Source organism: Temnothorax longispinosus, chromosome 1 (genome assembly GCF_030848805.1).
Source record: "Temnothorax longispinosus isolate EJ_2023e chromosome 1, Tlon_JGU_v1, whole genome shotgun sequence".
NCBI lineage: Eukaryota > Metazoa > Arthropoda > Insecta > Hymenoptera > Formicidae > Temnothorax > Temnothorax longispinosus.
In genome coordinates, this window is record NC_092358.1 from 26812821 (window position 1) to 26830170 (window position 17350).

At 40.8% G+C, this 17350-nt stretch overlaps 2 protein-coding genes across 5 annotated transcripts; one reads left to right on the forward strand and one right to left on the reverse strand.

Moving 5' to 3' along the window:
• Positions 1–15: 15 nt before the first annotated feature.
• Brwd3 (bromodomain and WD repeat-containing protein) lies at positions 16–13751 on the forward strand. Of its 4 annotated transcripts, XM_071793186.1 has the most exons (23): positions 16–165; positions 1475–1589; positions 1719–1777; positions 1866–1895; positions 2164–2223; positions 3450–3600; positions 3727–3825; positions 4099–4436; positions 4520–4674; positions 4807–5124; positions 5237–5654; positions 5740–5965; positions 6168–6510; positions 6721–6913; positions 7051–7293; positions 7368–7592; positions 7863–8241; positions 8468–8867; positions 8956–9180; positions 9271–9451; positions 9525–9714; positions 9779–9904; positions 10298–13751. In XM_071793186.1, exons 2-23 carry the CDS (start codon positions 1547–1549, stop codon positions 11284–11286), a joined length of 5391 nt encoding a protein of 1796 aa, XP_071649287.1. In that variant the 5' UTR covers positions 16–165; positions 1475–1546; the 3' UTR covers positions 11287–13751. The 4 variants fall into 4 exon arrangements, with proteins under 4 accessions (XP_071649287.1, XP_071649279.1, XP_071649302.1 ...); XM_071793178.1 differs by lacking the exon at positions 16–165 and having other exon boundaries at positions 1452–1589; XM_071793201.1 differs by lacking the exon at positions 16–165 and having other exon boundaries at positions 1452–1589; positions 9779–9862.
• A 341-nt stretch (positions 13752–14092) lies between these two features.
• Epsiloncop (coatomer subunit epsilon) lies at positions 14093–16554 on the reverse strand. Its single transcript, XM_071793271.1, has 3 exons — positions 16337–16554; positions 15365–15853; positions 14093–15251 (listed from the first exon to the last, which is right to left on the reverse strand). Exons 1-3 carry the CDS (start codon positions 16445–16447, stop codon positions 14943–14945), a joined length of 909 nt encoding a protein of 302 aa, XP_071649372.1. The 5' UTR covers positions 16448–16554; the 3' UTR covers positions 14093–14942.
• Positions 16555–17350: the final 796 nt, after the last annotated feature.

A 17350-nucleotide genomic window follows, 5' to 3' on the forward strand; every position in this document is an offset into this window, starting at 1 on the left:
CTCGTGACGTGTCGCGTGAAGCGAGCTGCAGGCTGCAGGCACGTGTCGCGAAAATAGAAACCCTCGGCTCCGACCTGTTTATAATTATATATTTTAATTATGTTGCACTGTTTAGATTGAGAGAGATATGATTTTACGGAAAACGACGCAAATTCATCGCTACACGTACGTATGTGGATACACGCGCGTATGTGTGCGATAATATGTATAATATATGTTATCATATTGTGTCGTAATACACATAAATATGCATGGGTACACGCGTTACCGCGCGTATACCCTCAAGCACACTCGTACTAACGATATATAACGAATGTGTGTATACATATACGTATATAACATACACACATATGTACATCTGCATGCATGTGCGCGCGCAACACACACGTCGCACGTGTCGCGTCCTGTCCGTTTTCGCAGTTGCGGCATGTGCGCGTTTTTCTTCGCTCCTCTCCTTTCCCAACCCCTTATTCATTAACGTGCAGCTGCGACAAACAAGGAGACGGATGTCCCGATAAAGCCTCGCTCTATAAATTCACGAACCTGCATCGGTTATTCGAAAGTGGACACGATCGCGTCTGCTCGACGCGATAAATTACTGTTACGATCTCCCCGCGATCGATACGCGGTTCCCGATACGTTTCCCCGACGCGGGCCGATGCGATCTTTGGCGATCTATTATTATTTTTTTTTCGAGGATATCGACCGATTTTTACATCTGGATAATCGTGCGAGTCGAAGTTGCACGGTGAAACGAGCAACGTGAGCGATAATGGTTCCCTTTTAGGTGTGCTTTTAATACATGATTTGTCGCTGATTTTCTCGCGCGGTTTTCGTCGATCGTCGCGAACGAGCGTCGCCGAATACTCTTTTTTTTAAATATACTTCGATTCGTTCTCACGAAAATGTTACGTATGAAAGACACACATCACCGGCGGATTATGCAATATTCGTTTATTCATTTGCATTGCTTTTCCGTCGCGCCTTGCCTCTATAAATAGACTCTATTAAGTAAATGTAGAATTTTGTCTTGATCAAATTCGCGAATCGAGGTTTGACCGCGAGACGCTTTCAAGCGTGCCGCGTTCAATGGCGGAGTCGTCGTCTCGCCGATAGGCTCCCGGATGATGTAATCCGGATTGTTCGCCATGTTTCCTCGCGATGGTTTCGCGCGAGGCACGAGATTCTTTTTATACGGCTTCGCGGAATTCGTCAAGAATACGACGATCGATCGTTCGATCGCGCCGAGGAGATCGCGGATTTTCGGCGATCGAAACATATTTTTCCGGGCGACGCGCGACGGCACGGGGTCGGGGTCCCGCGCGGCCCCGCTACGCTCCTATGTCCGTAGAGCGGCGCGGCGCGGCGCTCCACCATTGGAGGGACTACTTTCGCGTCGGGTAGGCGAGCGTGCGCATGTGCGTGACGCGGTCCCGAGCAGTACAGAGAAAATGAACTCCGTGGTGGTTTGTAGCGGTACTACGAGCCGTAAGCCCGATGCTCCCGTCGTCGTCCGTAAGTGAATAGGAAGATCGATCCGGCCGGGATGGAGGGCATCGCGTCCAGGAACGAGTCCGGGATCACGCCAGGTAAACGCGGATGGCCGTTAACGGGTGGAATCCAGCGGGACGGCACGGAAGCGCGAGCGTGTGCCGTGCCGTCGCGCCGTTACGTGCCGCCGTCGCTAAAAGCGCCCCGCGCAACTCCTCTTTTTCCAGAGCTCTACTTCCTGATCGTCAAGTTCCTCGAGGCGGGCATCTGTCCGGAGGCCGCGGCGGTAAGTGAACGACAACCACGGGCTCCGGCCCGAGCAAGCTACGTATACGAACGCGCGTCACGCGAGCACTCAACGCGCTTTGTTTCAGGTGCTGAAGCGGGAACTGGAGCGTGCCGAGGTAAGCCGTAACGGCGGGCCCGACACACTGTATACAACGCCGAGTCGCGGACCACATGGCTCGCACGTGGTTTCTGCTTGTCAAAACATTAGAATTTCAAGGTCACTGACCTTGGCCGGTCGCGAGGCATCGCCGGCGGGGCCGCAATCGGCGGCGATCGCCGATCGCCGATCGCGCCCGCCGATCGATCGGCATTGATTTCTCTCCCCCCCTCCTCCCTCGATCATCCCCCGTATGGATTTTTTTTAGATCGCGCCTCTGTTCGCAGGTACTTCCGTCGCGACTCGATTGGGAGGGCAACGTGCACAGTCAGACGTTCGAGCAATTGGTGAGTACGGCACGCACCACGGTCGCGACATGGCGATCGGCAGAGGCGAAACGTGTGTGGGGCCCTTCGACTCGCCGTGCGACGCAAGTCCGAGTCTTCCCCCGTCGGGGGAGACTCGGGCCGCGTCGCAAGGTGGTTCGATGAAATAATGCGCGCATCGAGTACCCCCCCGTCGATCCGCGGGGGGTTGCTCTCTCCACCCCCTTTGATCGCCGTGACTCCTCTCGCGTCGCCTCGTTCCCTCTCTGTCGCGCCCACGCAGCCGACACCGTTCGCTCACGGTTCCCCCACCGCCGCCGTCCGTCGGCCAATGGAGGCGCGTCTCCGGCCATTTCGCGTGAGCTGATCAATGAATATAGACGCCCGCGGCTTGTTTGTCAAGTGCGGCTACGTGCGTGACGACCAAGCCGGCTACGATTGGTCGGCGCGTCGGTGCGCGAGCGTCGATTGGTCCGGTTGCGGGAACTACTTGATCGTTCGAATTTCTCGCGCGAACGTTCCGGAGTCCGGACGATCGGGCAACGTTTTCGTTGACAATTAGGGAACGTTAATTTCTAGTTTTGTGCAGTACTATTTCTTCTGCGTTACATGTAATTTGTAATTATTTTTGATTGATTCTCGTATTTTACACATCCAACACGAAGGATGTAGAACCAAATGACGCTTGAGAAAAATACACAACATGTGTTTAGGTAATGAAACTGAGTCTATACTTGAGTCCGACCGAAAAATCTGTTTTGCTTTCGGCTCGTTTTAGCAAAAACAAATCGGAGTTTTGGTTGAGTTTCGGTTTCGGCTGAAATTGAAAACGAGTTTCGGCGACGTAGCCGAAATTGTTTATCTTTCGCAGATTTTTCAAAGACCTGTTTAAAAAATATTTTTATCTTATGTTTAGACATTTTGTTATTATTGAAATAATATAATTATGATACTACTATCCGTATATAGCATACTACGGATTGTAATAGTACGTGAAAATTTCGGTTTTTGGCCGAAATTGACACATAACCGAATATTCTTTTTCGGTTTCGACCGAAATTAAAAAAGATTGTTTTGATGTCGGACTTCAGTCTATACGACCTCTTTCTGCGAATATTCTATAATCTTGAAACCTTTCCACGTGGTACTCGATGTGAATTTGTAAATACTTGTCAAATTTCTAGACGTCGAATATTTATGGATTATTTCGCAGTGATTTGATTGAGAAATTGTGACGATTTTTTTAGGAAAAGAAATATCCTCACATTGGGCCGCATTATTTGTTGCAAATATGTGCCAGAATAGGACCAGTGTTAGAGAGAGAAGTGCCGCCATGCGTTCGTGGAGTGATATCGCTTCTGGGAGCAGGCAGGCAGTCCCTGCTGCGTACCCACGAAGGTATGAATATACAATTGCCTGATATCAATCATATTTAATATTAATTAATTGATATTTTCTGGATTAAAACGTTCACTTCTGATGCATAAATTTTAAACGCATTTGTGAAATTCTTTATTTTCGTAGATTTTACGCGTCGTACATACAGCATTGTCGATTATTCTATAAGACTCGGTGGAAAACCTTTTCTGGAACTCCTCGGTAGCCTGTCAGTGCCTAACATAGGTAAGAGAGCTCGGTAGTCAACAGTTCTTTGTGCAAGATACATTTGTCACGTGTATTCTTGACGTGGGCACGTATTATAGAACTTTTCAGAATGGATTCTGATCGAAGTTAATTATTTTCTAGATTTTTATTGTTTTCAACGCAATACGGAATAATTCCGATCGGAATCCATTCCGAAAAGTTCCATAATACATGCCCAGTACTCTTCTAATTTTGCTTTCTGTCTAAATTGTTGATGTATAATTTTGTCGTGCATATCTTTTTGCCCACTAGTACGTGTACTTCAGGGACGAGAGAATTCTGGCCCCTTGAGCCGGAGGCAGGCGATACCTACAAAGTTCTACAGCAAAATGAAGTTGTATCGGCATACGCTGGGCCATCTATCCGCGGTGTACTGCGTGCTGTATGATCGCACCGGCAAATATATTGTAACTGGAGCGGACGATTTGCTCGTCAAAATCTGGAGTTCCATTGACGGACGTTTGCTCGCCACTTTCCGTGGTGCATCCGCGGAGATTATGGACATTGCGGTGAATTTCGAAAATACTTTGTTGGCAGCGGGAAGTTTAGATCGAGTAATACGGGTCTGGTGTTTCCAGTCGATGTCGCCTGTAAGTACACCAAAACGATGATACAGGAAGAGTTACTTTTCTAGGAGAATTATATTTTACTCATAAATTATATTTCTCTCAAGGTGGCAGTTTTAACCGGGCATTCAGGCATGATTACGTCCATTAATTTTTGTCCAATAGCGTGTAATGACGTTTACTACTTAGTCTCTACTAGTACTGATGGATCCGTAGCCTTTTGGTCTCATACAAAGAAACCGAACGAGAGAGCAGTATTTCAGTAAGTTTAACTGATCAATTATATACAAGTGATCTCAATAATTTTTCGTCCTTACATATCCTTTTCCTGTAATATTACTTTCAACTTGTATAAACATTTTTATGTGGGACAATCGCGCCGTTTTTGTTACAGAACAAAGCCCATTCAGTATCATGAGAAAATGAGGCCCGGCCAAGCGCAAATGATTTGTTCCTCCTTCAGCCCCGGAGGTGCATTTATGGCAGCTGGGTCCGCGGATCATAACGTGAGAGTTTACGCGATGTTAGGGGACGAAGGACCACGCAGAGTCCTCGAAATTGAGGCGCATTCCGATACAGTCGATAGTATTCAATGGGCGCACAGCGGCTTAAAATTCATTTCTGGTTCTAAAGATGGTACTGCAAACGTATGGCATTTCGAGCAGCAGCAGTGGGTACATAAACAGCTGCTCATGACGACAAAGCTCCCCGGGTGGGTTGTCTTTTTATTTGGGTTTCTTAAAGAAATAAAGATTTCATTGAAAGATTCCATTACCTTTAATGCAATGTGTTAAAAAATATTTTTTTTTTCTTTCTTTTTACAGAGAACCAGAAACGGATGATGACTCGAACAAAAAGGCGAAAGTAACCATGGTTTGTTGGGACGTGAGCGACGAATTTGTTATAACAGCAGTCAACGATTATACGTTGAAAGTGTGGAACGCAAAATCGGGTGGATTGGTGAAGGTCCTGCGGGGACACAAAGATGAAGTTTTTGTGTTGGAATCGCATCCAATAGATCCTCGAATGATTCTCAGTGCTGGTCACGATGGCCAGCTTATTGTTTGGGATGTATTGCAAACAGAACCGATTGAGTGCTTTCAAAATTTTGTTGAAGGCCAAGGAAATTGTGCTATTTTTGACGCGAAATGGTCGCCCGATGGTACGAGGCTCGCCGCGACGGATTCTAATGGACATCTGTTGATGTACGGATTTGGATGTGCAGTCGAGAAACTGAAAATCGTAAGCCTCCATTTGTATATTTCATTTTGTATCGGTAGCACATTCCTAAATTATTTCTAAGTTATTACCTAAATTATATTTTCAGATACCGAAAGAATTATTCTTCCACACGGATTATCGTCCTTTGATAAGAGATGGAAATAACTATGTTCTCGACGAGCAAACACAAACAGCGCCGCATTTGATGCCGCCACCATTTTTGGTTGATGTAGATGGAAATCCCTATCCGCCAGCGTTGCAGAGATTGGTACCAGGAAGAGAAAATTGTAGGGGCGAGCAATTGGTACCAAATATTGCAGTTGGTGCAGGCGGTAAGATAACAATACATACGATAATGCAAAACAATCGCAAACCTTAAAAAGTTCAATAATTGAAACAGATGTTGGTCTTTAATAGCAAGAAAAATCATATTTTTTTTTGGCAATTATTTCCTCATTTTTTTCGGGGTATTCGGAATTCTTTTTAACGAATGATTGTTTTAATTAGAGTAACACAAACTTTTCTATTAAATAGGCATGCAAGAAGTTATAGAAGGTCTTCCAGAACAAGAGCCTAGATCGAACATTGATCGATTAATCGAGGCTCTTGCTCAGAGACAAAATATCAATGGAGGAGCGGATGGAGAAGCGGTCGCCGCTGGTGCCGGAGAAGATAGGGAGAATAATGTCGCGGAACAACCGATTCGTCAAATAGCGAGTCCCCGTGGTAGTAGAGCTGGTTTGAGAAGAGAAGGCAACGTTGAAGGTGTTCGGCAAAGCAGCGGCAATTGGCAAAGGGATAACACTACTCCTTGGAATAAGCCTATGCTCGCGCGTCCCATTAATCCGGCTGTAATGGAGACTCAACTCAAAATGATGTAAATATTACATGGATTTTTTAAAATAATATTATGAGATAAATAAACGTATTAGAATGGCGAACAAATTTCATAAGAAACTGTCTTAAATGAATTGATCAGTTCTTCATTGTGATACAAACAATATGCTGAATATGTGATGCTAATATTAATGTGAAAAGAACATATCGATTCTCAAATTAATTTACGTTTTGTATGTTATCTGTGAAGTCAAGCGATGGCCGATAATGAGATAGAGACTTGGCGACAGGAAATGCGACGGCGACCACAGCCTACCTCGAGCACTGCCACTGATCAAGGCAATATAGGAAATAAACTCATAAACCGGAAACGTAATAGAACTACTAGGCACGGTTATAGAACTAGAGCAACGCGTGAAGAGGAGGAGGAGGAGGAATATGAGGTATCTCAGATACGATATTTAATATTAATAAATATTAACTCGTGGACAATCATGTTTGCTGTGTTGTAGTGATGATTAAGGAGACTGTACGGATTTACGCGGTTGGTTAAGCGTCGTGATACCTTACGTTTTTACAGAGTCCTGAAAACGCTGGCACGTCAGCGAGTTCAGCCAGTAGCAACGATTCCACTGCTCACGAGGAAGATATGTGCTCCGATTCTAGCACTACAGATTCCAGTACTGAGTATTCTGATTGGATCGCGGATCACGGATTGAGTTTAGAACCGCCTAAACGCAGTAAACGGAAACCCGTGAAAAAACGGTCTGTCACACCCCAGAGTGAGACGGACAGAAGACGCAGTAGGCGTCCTAAGAAAAAAGTATTGCATATAGATATTACGACTCTTACGTTATTTTAATTTGACATTTTCTAAACTCTATCATCTTTATCCAGCAGGGAATACAAATAGCTAATGGTATTCGTGAAGTTCCTGAAATTTATCGACCTTCAGAATGGCTTACCGAAGTAATACCGAGGAAAGCCCCTTATTACCCGCAGATGGGTGACGAAATAGTGTATTTCAGACAAGGTCATAAATTCTATTTAGATGCAATTAGGAATAAAAAGATTTATGAGCTTAGTCCGCGGTGCGAGCCATGGACCAAGATAAATATTAGAGTATGTTTATTTTATTCTAGAGGTTAAGAAAGGTTTTTAATTATAGATGCTTTCCATTTACATGAAAACTCAGATAAATCTCACTTGTGAGATCTGTCATTCTGTCTTTATTATTCATTAATTACCAAAAAGGATAGAACGACGTCACAAGTGAGAATTATCTGAGTTCTTATGTAAATGGAAAGCACCTTATATGGGACCAGCATATTTGATATTAATATCTTAAACACTGATATATGTAGATATACTAATCAGAAACTTATATTCTAGGCGCAAGAGTTTGTAAAAGTAGTGGGTATTAAGTATGAAATACGACCGCCTCGTTTGTGCTGTTTAAAATTAGCATTGATGGATGATGCCGGTCGGCTTACTGGGCAGAATTTTACTATTAAATACCACGACATGGCCGATGTGTTAGATTTCCTAGTGTTGCGCCAAACCTTTGATATGGCGTTGGCGCGAAGTTGGTCTCAGCATGATAAATTTCGTTGTATGATCGATGATGGCTGGTGGATGGGAAAAATTGTCGGAATGCAGCCATTAGACGAAGAGTTTCCGGAATCGTATTTTATGTCCATTCGCGTCAGATGGGATAATGGAGAATTTGAACGAATGAGTCCTTGGGATCTCGAGCCTATTGACGAAGATAGTAAGCTCGTTTAATTTGATTATCAAAATAGACGTTTAGTTTCAAATCGAAAGAGCAAACGGCACAATTGTAATATTTCATTTCGATGTAATATTTCAACATAACTTTCTATCAAAATTTGAAATTAAATTTAAAATTTTTTAAATGAAAATTTTTTATAAAATAAAATAAAATTTTTTGATTTAATTTACTTATACTTTTAATTATGCACTAATTACTTGTTTAGGAGTTCCCACGGAAATCGGCGGTGCAGTTTCCGTCTTACCGGAGGAGAGACAAGCGATACTGTACCAACCCCATGCGGAGGAGTGGCCCATGGGTGACAGAGAAGCGACTTGTCGCCGAATCATACGAGGCCTGGATCAAGTAATGAGTCTCGCGATCGCAGAACCGTTTGTGGTGCCGGTGGATCTTAGTCTTTATCCAACTTACGCCTATATCGTGGAATATCCAATTGATTTGTCGACTATAAAAGCCCGTTTCGAGAATCATTTCTACAGAAGAATCACATCGGCGCAATTTGATGTTAGATACTTAGCAACGAACGCTGAACAATTCAACGAACCGCACAGTCATATAGTGAAAAAAGCGAGAATAGTCACTGACTTATGTCTACGTATAATAAAGTAAGATACATACAGAAGTAGCATTTGCAGAATCTTCATATATATTTTTCTTTGCTTGTACGTTATTTAAATAACGTTTCTTACGTAGGGAAACTACCGATGTGGATGTTCCGGCAGTATATCACCAATTGAATGATACGTATCACTCTTCTGAATCGGAGATAGACGCAGAAAACAACAGACCCTCGACGAGTAAACCGAGATCTGCTTCGAGTAGAAATTTACGCTCGCAAGAGATATCACAAGACTGGAAACTGGCGTGTCGCCAATTGCTGGAGAGTCTATGGCAGTGCGAAGACTCGATACCTTTCAGGTAAGTCAAGAGAAAACTTGAATTTTTAATAGCATTATTTTTTTGCACCTTAAGGAATATGAATGAGGAAATACCGATCGTTTTTTGCAGGGAACCGGTGGACAGATTAGAACATCCGGAGTATTATCAAATAATAGACACACCGATGGATTTGCGTACCGTCAAAGAGGATTTACTAGGTGGCAATTATGAGACGCCTGTGGAATTTGCGAAGGACATGAAATTGATATTTACAAATAGTAGGAATTTTAATACCAACAAACGCTCGAGGGTAAGTTGATATAATATTTGCGCCTGCTTTATTCATAACTCCGCATTTTCTTGATGTTCGGCTATTCGTACAGATATATTCAATGACAATAAGACTGTCGGCCATGTTCGAAGATCACATGCATAGGATACTTTTAAATTGGAAATCGGCGAGCAGACGTAAATGTAACAATAATAAAAACAATGAGAAGAACAATGAGAAGAAAACAAGAGCGAAAAGAAAGAGGAGACAGAGGAAGAAACCTAATTTAAGTAATGGCACAGGTAAGCGGTTATTATTGAATTGTGTAAACGTAACGCGATAAAATGTAAATTGTTTTATGTACAGGACCTTCCAAATCAAAATCTGCTCCTAGCGATGACGACGACGAAGACAATGTAGACAGTGAGAACGACGACGACGAGGAGTCTGGTAAAGAGCAGAAAAAGAAAAATTTTGACATATTTGCACCTGGTACGCGCGTGTACCTTTTTTTCCAAATTATCACTTTGTTATATATCGCGTAAGGAGTTTGTCAAATTTTGGAAATATTTTCAGATGTTTTCAGCAGAGAATTATTTTGTCATCTGCGTATTTTGAATTTGAAGAAAAAGATCCTGTACTTTGATAAAACTACGAATTAAACAAAAAATTTTTACTAAATATATTTATATTGTGTTAGGCCACAAAGTTTGACAAACTCCTCATGATGTATGCTTTATTCGTCATAATTTTCAAAATGGGTAGTTAATAGATTGGGATTGTTACCAGCACTGATTACAATCTATTTACACCTTTATAATTTTCATGGCCTGAACCAATTTCTTATAATTAAATTACTAATCTTAATTTTACTTCGCTTTCTAGGACCATCTCGGATGACGAACGGTCACACGAAGCGGTCTAATTCCGGCCCGTCCCGGCCAACGCTGAAACTGCGAATCTGCCGGTCGACCGTAACGAAGAAGCCGAAAGATAGTGATAGTGACGCTAGTGAGTCTGAAGCAACGTCGGACAGTGATAGCAGTGACAGTGCTCCTGTCCGAAGAACTAGAGCAAGGACAGCGATACCTAGTGTTAGTGCCGATTCCGATTCTGGGGATGATTACACGCCCGGCGGTCGCAGCAAGCAGGTTCGCAAGAATCGCGGCAAAAATATTAAAAACGGTAAGCAATCCAAATCTAAAGTGAAATCGAACGTTATCGCGGACGATGACGACGACGACGATGACGATGAGTACGTTGCGGAGAACAAGGCGAACGAGGATAACGAAGAGGACGAGGAGGAATTCCTAGCGCCAGACTCTACGGAGGAAAGCGAAGAAGAGAAGATCATCAAAAGAGATACTAGATCACGAAAGTTAGTAACTGAGAGCGTGCAAAACCAAAAATACACTGCTAACAATGGAAAGAATGATGAGACCGATAGCGAGAGCGAAAACGACGATGAAGAAGAGCAGGAGCAGGAAGAGGAAGAAGAGGAGGAGGAAGAAGAGCAGCAGCATATTCAACATAAGGCTAATCATCAAGACTCGGAGGACAGTGATTATTCCTACAGAGGATTCAGATCGTCGCGCTCGAGTCCTCGGAAGCAGCGCAGTTTTGTGGACTCGGAGAACACGACGCAGCACAGCAGCAGGCGATCCTCGGCTCGGAAGCGTCCCTGTTACAACGAGGATAGCGACGACAGTACTACGATGCCGGTGAGAAACCGGCGCAAGATCAAGCGTCACTCGTACGCCGAGGATAGCGACGAGAGCATACCGGAGCCCGGCATCAGCATAAGTAGCCGAGGTCGCATACGTAAAATGACACCGCGCGCCCGCGCTTATCTTCTAGATTCGCCCTCTACCTAAAAGTTACGTCGAAGAATTTTCAGTAAGAATTCTGGAGATTGATAGTATCATGCCGCGCGTTGAAAACTCGGATCATTATCGAAAGAACTGTCCAAAGATGAATGGAGATGAATGGAGTTTTCAATCGATCGGTCTTCTTGATCTCGACGCTTGCTTCGTCGTTACGCTATTTTCCATCTTGCGATACAGAATGAATCTCCGATATGGTCTTCGGAGATAATACAGTGGAAACTAAAATAAGGTTTTATTTCCGGTCTTTTTCTTCTACGCTGGAATAAAACGTTTACTTGTATAAAAGATCGAGATTGTAAAGCGAATCGGATTGCGCAGGCGCTTCTGCTAAGTACTTCTATTTTTATGAAGCGGCTTGGTCTATAATATATAAAAAAAACGCTATTTCTTTTTTACATTTACCTATACTGACGATCTGAATAATACATTGGCTCAATGGTACAAAAAATACAGTGTGTGAACGGACACGCGACATTTTCCATTTTTTTACAAGTCACTCTGTACTATTTTATTTGCGCGTTCAACCGAATTTAATAACGATAAGAAAATCTGTATAAAGTTTTGCGTATTCTAAAGAAAATTATATCGAAAATTCTATATAATCGTGTTGTTGTACAGGTACGATGATTATCTTGTTAACTACCTTGAAAGTGTAGAAACAGGATCGCGTCTTCGCGAAAAGATGTTGGTCCTAACGCTTATATGATTGCTTCCATTGATTTCAAAAGTTCAGCTGACAAATGAAATTTTCATGCTATGATTATATAAAAGAAAAAAAATCGTGTTGTTTTATAAAACAGTTTTCAGTCTCATTAAAGCAACAAAGGTTGAACAATGCACTTATGAAATTTATCGAGTTATCGATTTAATAGGTCTTCGCATTATCATTGTAATGGTTGTTCATTGAAAGTTTATGAGCTCATGTTGAGAGACTCTTGTTTCCTCACTGCAGTCATATTGAATTTGAAAACCTTTTCGATTCATGGATAAATCGATAAATAGCTACAAATCTTTACAATTAAAATTAGCTATAAATAGCTATATAACTATCTATCACGAAGTCCACTTTACTGGAAAGATAGGACATGCAGATTTGAGAAAAGAAAAAAAGAAATTTTATTTATTTATTTTTTTTTATACAGCATAAGCAGTTCATAAGATTTTGCTTGATTTCGCAATTCAGTAGAACTGCAATGAGACAATCAAGAGCCTTTGTACAATTTTTTAAACATGTTTCACTGTAAGAACATGAATCAGTATTCGTTTTTATCTATGAAAACTCTCTCTTTTCAAGAGAAAAACGTAATGTAATTCAATGTGAGTTTTGCATTGCTCCGAGAGAAAGATCTATGCAGTTCGTTACACACAATGGTTACCTCCTTAGACAGCGGACTTGTAATTTGTATTTTTAAGTTATATTAAATGTGACATGTGCGATAGCGACAACGGTTTGTTGTTAGCATACGGAGAGAACTGGATCTATTTTTTTTTGAATGTGATGAACAATATTTGGGAGTACAACAAAAGGCATCTTTATAATTTTCTTCTCTTCTTTTTTCCCTTTTTCTTCCTCCTTTTCTCTCTCTCTTTCTCTCTCAACAAATCCTGCCTTTTCGCTTCTCACGAGTTTACTTAAGTTTACCGCACTACCGCACATCACATGTAGAAAAGTGAGTCCGCGTGCGTGTAAATATACATACATTGTATCCAGTCGAGTATAATTCTTATTTCTTCTTCTTAATATTGACGTTGCATAAGATAAATTGTGTATATGGTCTGTAGTTCGCGTGTGAAATAACGATTTTTTACATAGAATTTATACATCTGTTACGGTTTTAAGGAAGTCACGCAATTTTAGAATTTTTCACGAAGGCAGATAGAGACGTTTTCCAGGTTTATATAACGCGAATTTCAACAGATTATGCATTACGTAGTAGTATGAATGAATTATGTCAGAAGACAGTTGTGCCGCCAGCAGCTAAACATCGTTCATCAGGACACATGCACAAACATCAGAAGTCTTGACTGTCTCGAGCCATTGTGATATTAGTTTAAGAATATCAAATATATGATAATGTAAATTATCTAATTAGGATTGTAATGGATATTTTTTTAATGACTTACATAAGACAGTCATATCACATGTAGATTCGATAATGCATACAGCCTTGGATTAATATTAATTTAATGATGTTAACTTTGGTCTCACTCTATTAATAATACAATAACGAATATACTTCACGTGGTGAACATCCAGGAATAATATAATTTCATGTATATATGCTCCGTGTTAAAGACGTATGCGGGAGTTATAAAACGCGGAGTTTAATATGAAACAGTTATGTTTTATGTACAGTTTGACACTTATTCTGTTGTGAAATCAACGTGCTCTGTTATATACAATATGGTTCTCCGAAACCCACCGCCACCAATAAAAAGATTAAATTATTTTATATATGTCTACTTGTGAATTATTTATGCCATCAATCTTGAAAATTTTATGAAAGAGACATTAGTCTTTTCTAATTTCATTAAAAAATTCCATATGTTCCATTCAAATTTAGTTTTAAAGTTTGACGGGTCGTTTTCAAAATTAATGGCTTATTTATGTTGAATCCTCAAATATATCATTACTTGTATTATATAAGATATTTTATAAATTTTAAATCAGGCTTCAAAACTTTTCATGTAAAATTGTATGTAAGCCTGTAAATTCATTTATGAAATGAATTTACAGGCTTGCTATAGAAAATTAAGAGGAAGATTGAACAAGGTTCTATACAAAAGTATACAATTAATGGTAATTAACGATTTATTTTTATAAGTTAATTATAATAGGGATATTTACAAATATTAAGGGGATTGAATTTGGAAATTAAAAAAGACATTTCCCGGCTCTTGTGTATTCATAATGTACGAAATATTTTATTTTAATATTTCGCCTATCTGTTACATCTCCTAAATTGGCGATACGAATATTGTATGAAGAGATGCTTACACGCGAAATGGTCTCTCTAGTTTCGATAATTTATAATTTTATAAAATGGCAGCCATATTTTTTGTGATTATGTAGTGAAAGTGTAACAGTAGGGTAAAATGGGTAACTTTTTCAGTTACATACGTCTTGCAATTCCGAACGTTTCCATTATCCGTACAACTTTGCTATACCTATTTTCTGTCAGTATACATATATATATCTAATTTAATATAAAAACAAAATATTTTAATATTGCAGAACAACATGTTCATCTACGAACGACATGTGTCTATTTAGAAAAATTGCGCGTTTTCTATTCCGCGAGAGATAATTAGAACTGTTTGAAGTCTCAATATATGCATAACGTCACCAGTGTATTTTCAAGAGCCTAAGAGTTAATGTTATATGGACAGGCTTCGATTTGCTCTTAACAAAAATGAAATGTATAATTTAAAAAAAAAAGTATATTTTTCAATAACTGAAGATCTGAAATGCACTGCAAGTTATCGGATTCAGGAAGAAAAGTTTTTCGGCTAAAGGAGAAGAAGCCTTGCTCATTGGACACTTTCGACGGAGTCAAACTTGTCTAGTCCCACTTGGATCCATTCATAGTCAATACCTTTAATCAATCTTATCCCACGGAATGCCATAATCTGGTGAGGGGTACTCAGGCGGAAGATGAATACTGTTCTTTAAGCCTATGGAATTCAATTTCCTTCTGCAAGTATTCCTTGACGAAAGGGTGCTCTAAGTGGGAATCCTTCAACTGACTTAGGTAACGATTCGCCACTTCCGGCGGTTTGCCCATATGCTGCGAGAGGACAATCATATTGATCAGCGTATCTGGATTATTGCTATCTTTATCGAGAGCTTCTTGCAAGGCCGTCTCCGCCTCCTCGTACTTGGCCTGTCCAATGAAGCAAGTGGCCTGGCCATTCAGCAACATGCTCGTGCTGGAATGCTTGTCGATCATTTCCTGGAATAATTTATAACCTTGTCAGAAAAAATATCAAGTAATTTTAGGTAAGACAAACAAAAATTCGAAAATATTCGCGTCACACACATCAAGGGATCGACGACTTTTCTCACCTGAAAGATGTAATAAGCATCTTGCAGTTTGTCACCACCGCTGCTAATGTTTATCCACGCCTGCGCGAGCTGAGTCAGGGTGTCGTCGTCGTCCTTCTCCTGCATCAACTTGAGCTCCTTGCGAGCCAGATCCAGACGGTCCATCTTGAGATATATCTGTAACGTCAGCGCCATGCACTCCAGATTTTCGGAGGAGCATATCACTCGATGGGCAGCCTCCAGATTTTTCTCGTGGTAGTAAACGGTCGCGGCCACGATCAGGAGATTGTGGTTTTCGTAATTTACATTCTTGGTTTCCTTGTCCAGCTCGGCCACTATAGCCTCCCGGCGATGCGGATTGGCGAAATAGTCGGCCAGGGTCTTCAGCGGCTGCAATTCTGGCGGGGACGAATTGTTGATCTCGTCCAGCACCACGCGGAACTTCCTCTGTGCTATGTACGCGCGATAAAGGAAGACGTCACGCTCCATAGCCACTTCAGGAATGGACGTCTGCGGAAAGAGATATGAGACTTGTATTGATACAATTGCAAAACGGACAAGTTTACTCCGCAAATCAGATGATATATTATTAAAACTCGGTAGGAGAAATATGTTATGGAATCACTATATACTTTTCTCTAGTGTGCAAATTGAAATTTAGAGCTAAAGATTCGATGAAAGAGAGTTGCTTATCTTTCATTGACTTGTCTGGTATCTGGAAACTCAATATTAACTATTTTGTGATAGCAACACTACCACTTCAAAGTTCTATTTTTTTAAATACAATACAACAAGAAAAATTGTGTAACGTATGTCTTTTTAAATCTGAAAAAAACAACAATGCTGTATCAGGGAAACGTTGGCGAGACGAGCGAGCGTAATGCTTAGGAAGAATGGGCAATGACAGCCGTCCACGTTGGGCATTCAAACGGAGCAGCGCGTGGCACAGCGTCCGCAAGACGCGTCACCGTCGGGATGGGATGTGACTTTCACCTTGATCTTCTGCGCCTCGTTGATGCATTGCTGGTAGTTGCCGATGTAGAAATTATTTCTCACGTTGAAGAGATCGTTGAAGTCCTGCTGACGTGCCATCTTGTCGCTCATCGTCGGCGCTGAGCTCCGAATTTCGGATATAGGCTATGTGCCGACATAAACCGATAAACCGCTAGTATCGTACTGGCACTACGCCACTACTGGCACTACTGAAAAATTATTCCGTGATTATCATGCAGGCGCGGCGCAATGCGACAGCATCTAGTAACATCACAAACGATGTCAAGACGATAATATTGTAATATAAATAAATAATACAAATGATATGATATATATTATAAAATATGTTGTATTTAATATATTATTTATGTTACGGCCACGTATAATCTCTGTACTAGAGAGTACTTTGACTAAAGTCCGATTAATCGGCGATTAATTCAACCGGCAAAGTGTCTGCATCAAGATACTGCAAAATATCATAGACAATTTTTACCAGTGTAATATAATTTTGAGATACTGTTTTAAAATTAAATAACTCGAAAATTATCTATGAGCTCTACAAAATTTATATCGGTTTTTTTTCACTCAGTATCAAGAATATCTTATAAAATTAAAATATTAATTACCGCAAGCTCCGATTAACTTGATCGATGATTAATTTATCAAATAATATTTTTTTAACATAAATAGCATTTTAATAATTTATTTATAAATTTTGTATATCTTTTCAACATATGAAAAAAAAATTAGGTCAATCAATCATGTAGAGATTTTTGCATCAAGCAATTTTGTAGATTGAATTGATCACCGATTAAGTTAATCGGAGTTTAGTCGAGGTAATCGCAAACGTGATTTGGGCTGCAGTCCACTTGACGCTACCAAAGACGCTACAAATGCTTCGAAGCATTCCTCTTCTCTTTTCTTTCAATGAAGAAAGAAGGAGAAGAAGAACGCTGCAAAGCATTTGTAGCGTCAAGTGGACCGCAGTCTATATGATCATTTATATTCTTTACC

What these genes read in the sequence shown, in the direction of transcription:
- Brwd3 (XM_071793186.1), top strand. Translation starts at nt 1,547, where the DNA reads ATGGAGGGCATCGCGTCCAGGAACGAGTCCGGGATCACGCCAG. An exon ending in GGGAACTGGAGCGTGCCGAG is followed by an intron (nt 1,896 to 2,163) that starts GTAAGCCGTAAC and finishes CTCTGTTCGCAG; the next exon opens with GTACTTCCGTCGCGACTCGA. An exon ending in GAAGACTCGATACCTTTCAG is followed by an intron (nt 9,181 to 9,270) that starts GTAAGTCAAGAG and finishes CGTTTTTTGCAG; the next exon opens with GGAACCGGTGGACAGATTAG.
- Epsiloncop (XM_071793271.1), bottom strand. Translation starts at nt 16,447, where the DNA reads ATGAGCGACAAGATGGCACGTCAGCAGGACTTCAACGATCTCTTCAAC. An exon ending in ACGAGGCGCAGAAGATCAAG is followed by an intron (nt 15,854 to 16,336) that starts GTGAAAGTCACA and finishes CTCTTTCCGCAG; the next exon opens with ACGTCCATTCCTGAAGTGGC. An exon ending in ATGCTTATTACATCTTTCAG is followed by an intron (nt 15,252 to 15,364) that starts GTGAGAAAAGTC and finishes AAATTATTCCAG; the next exon opens with GAAATGATCGACAAGCATTC.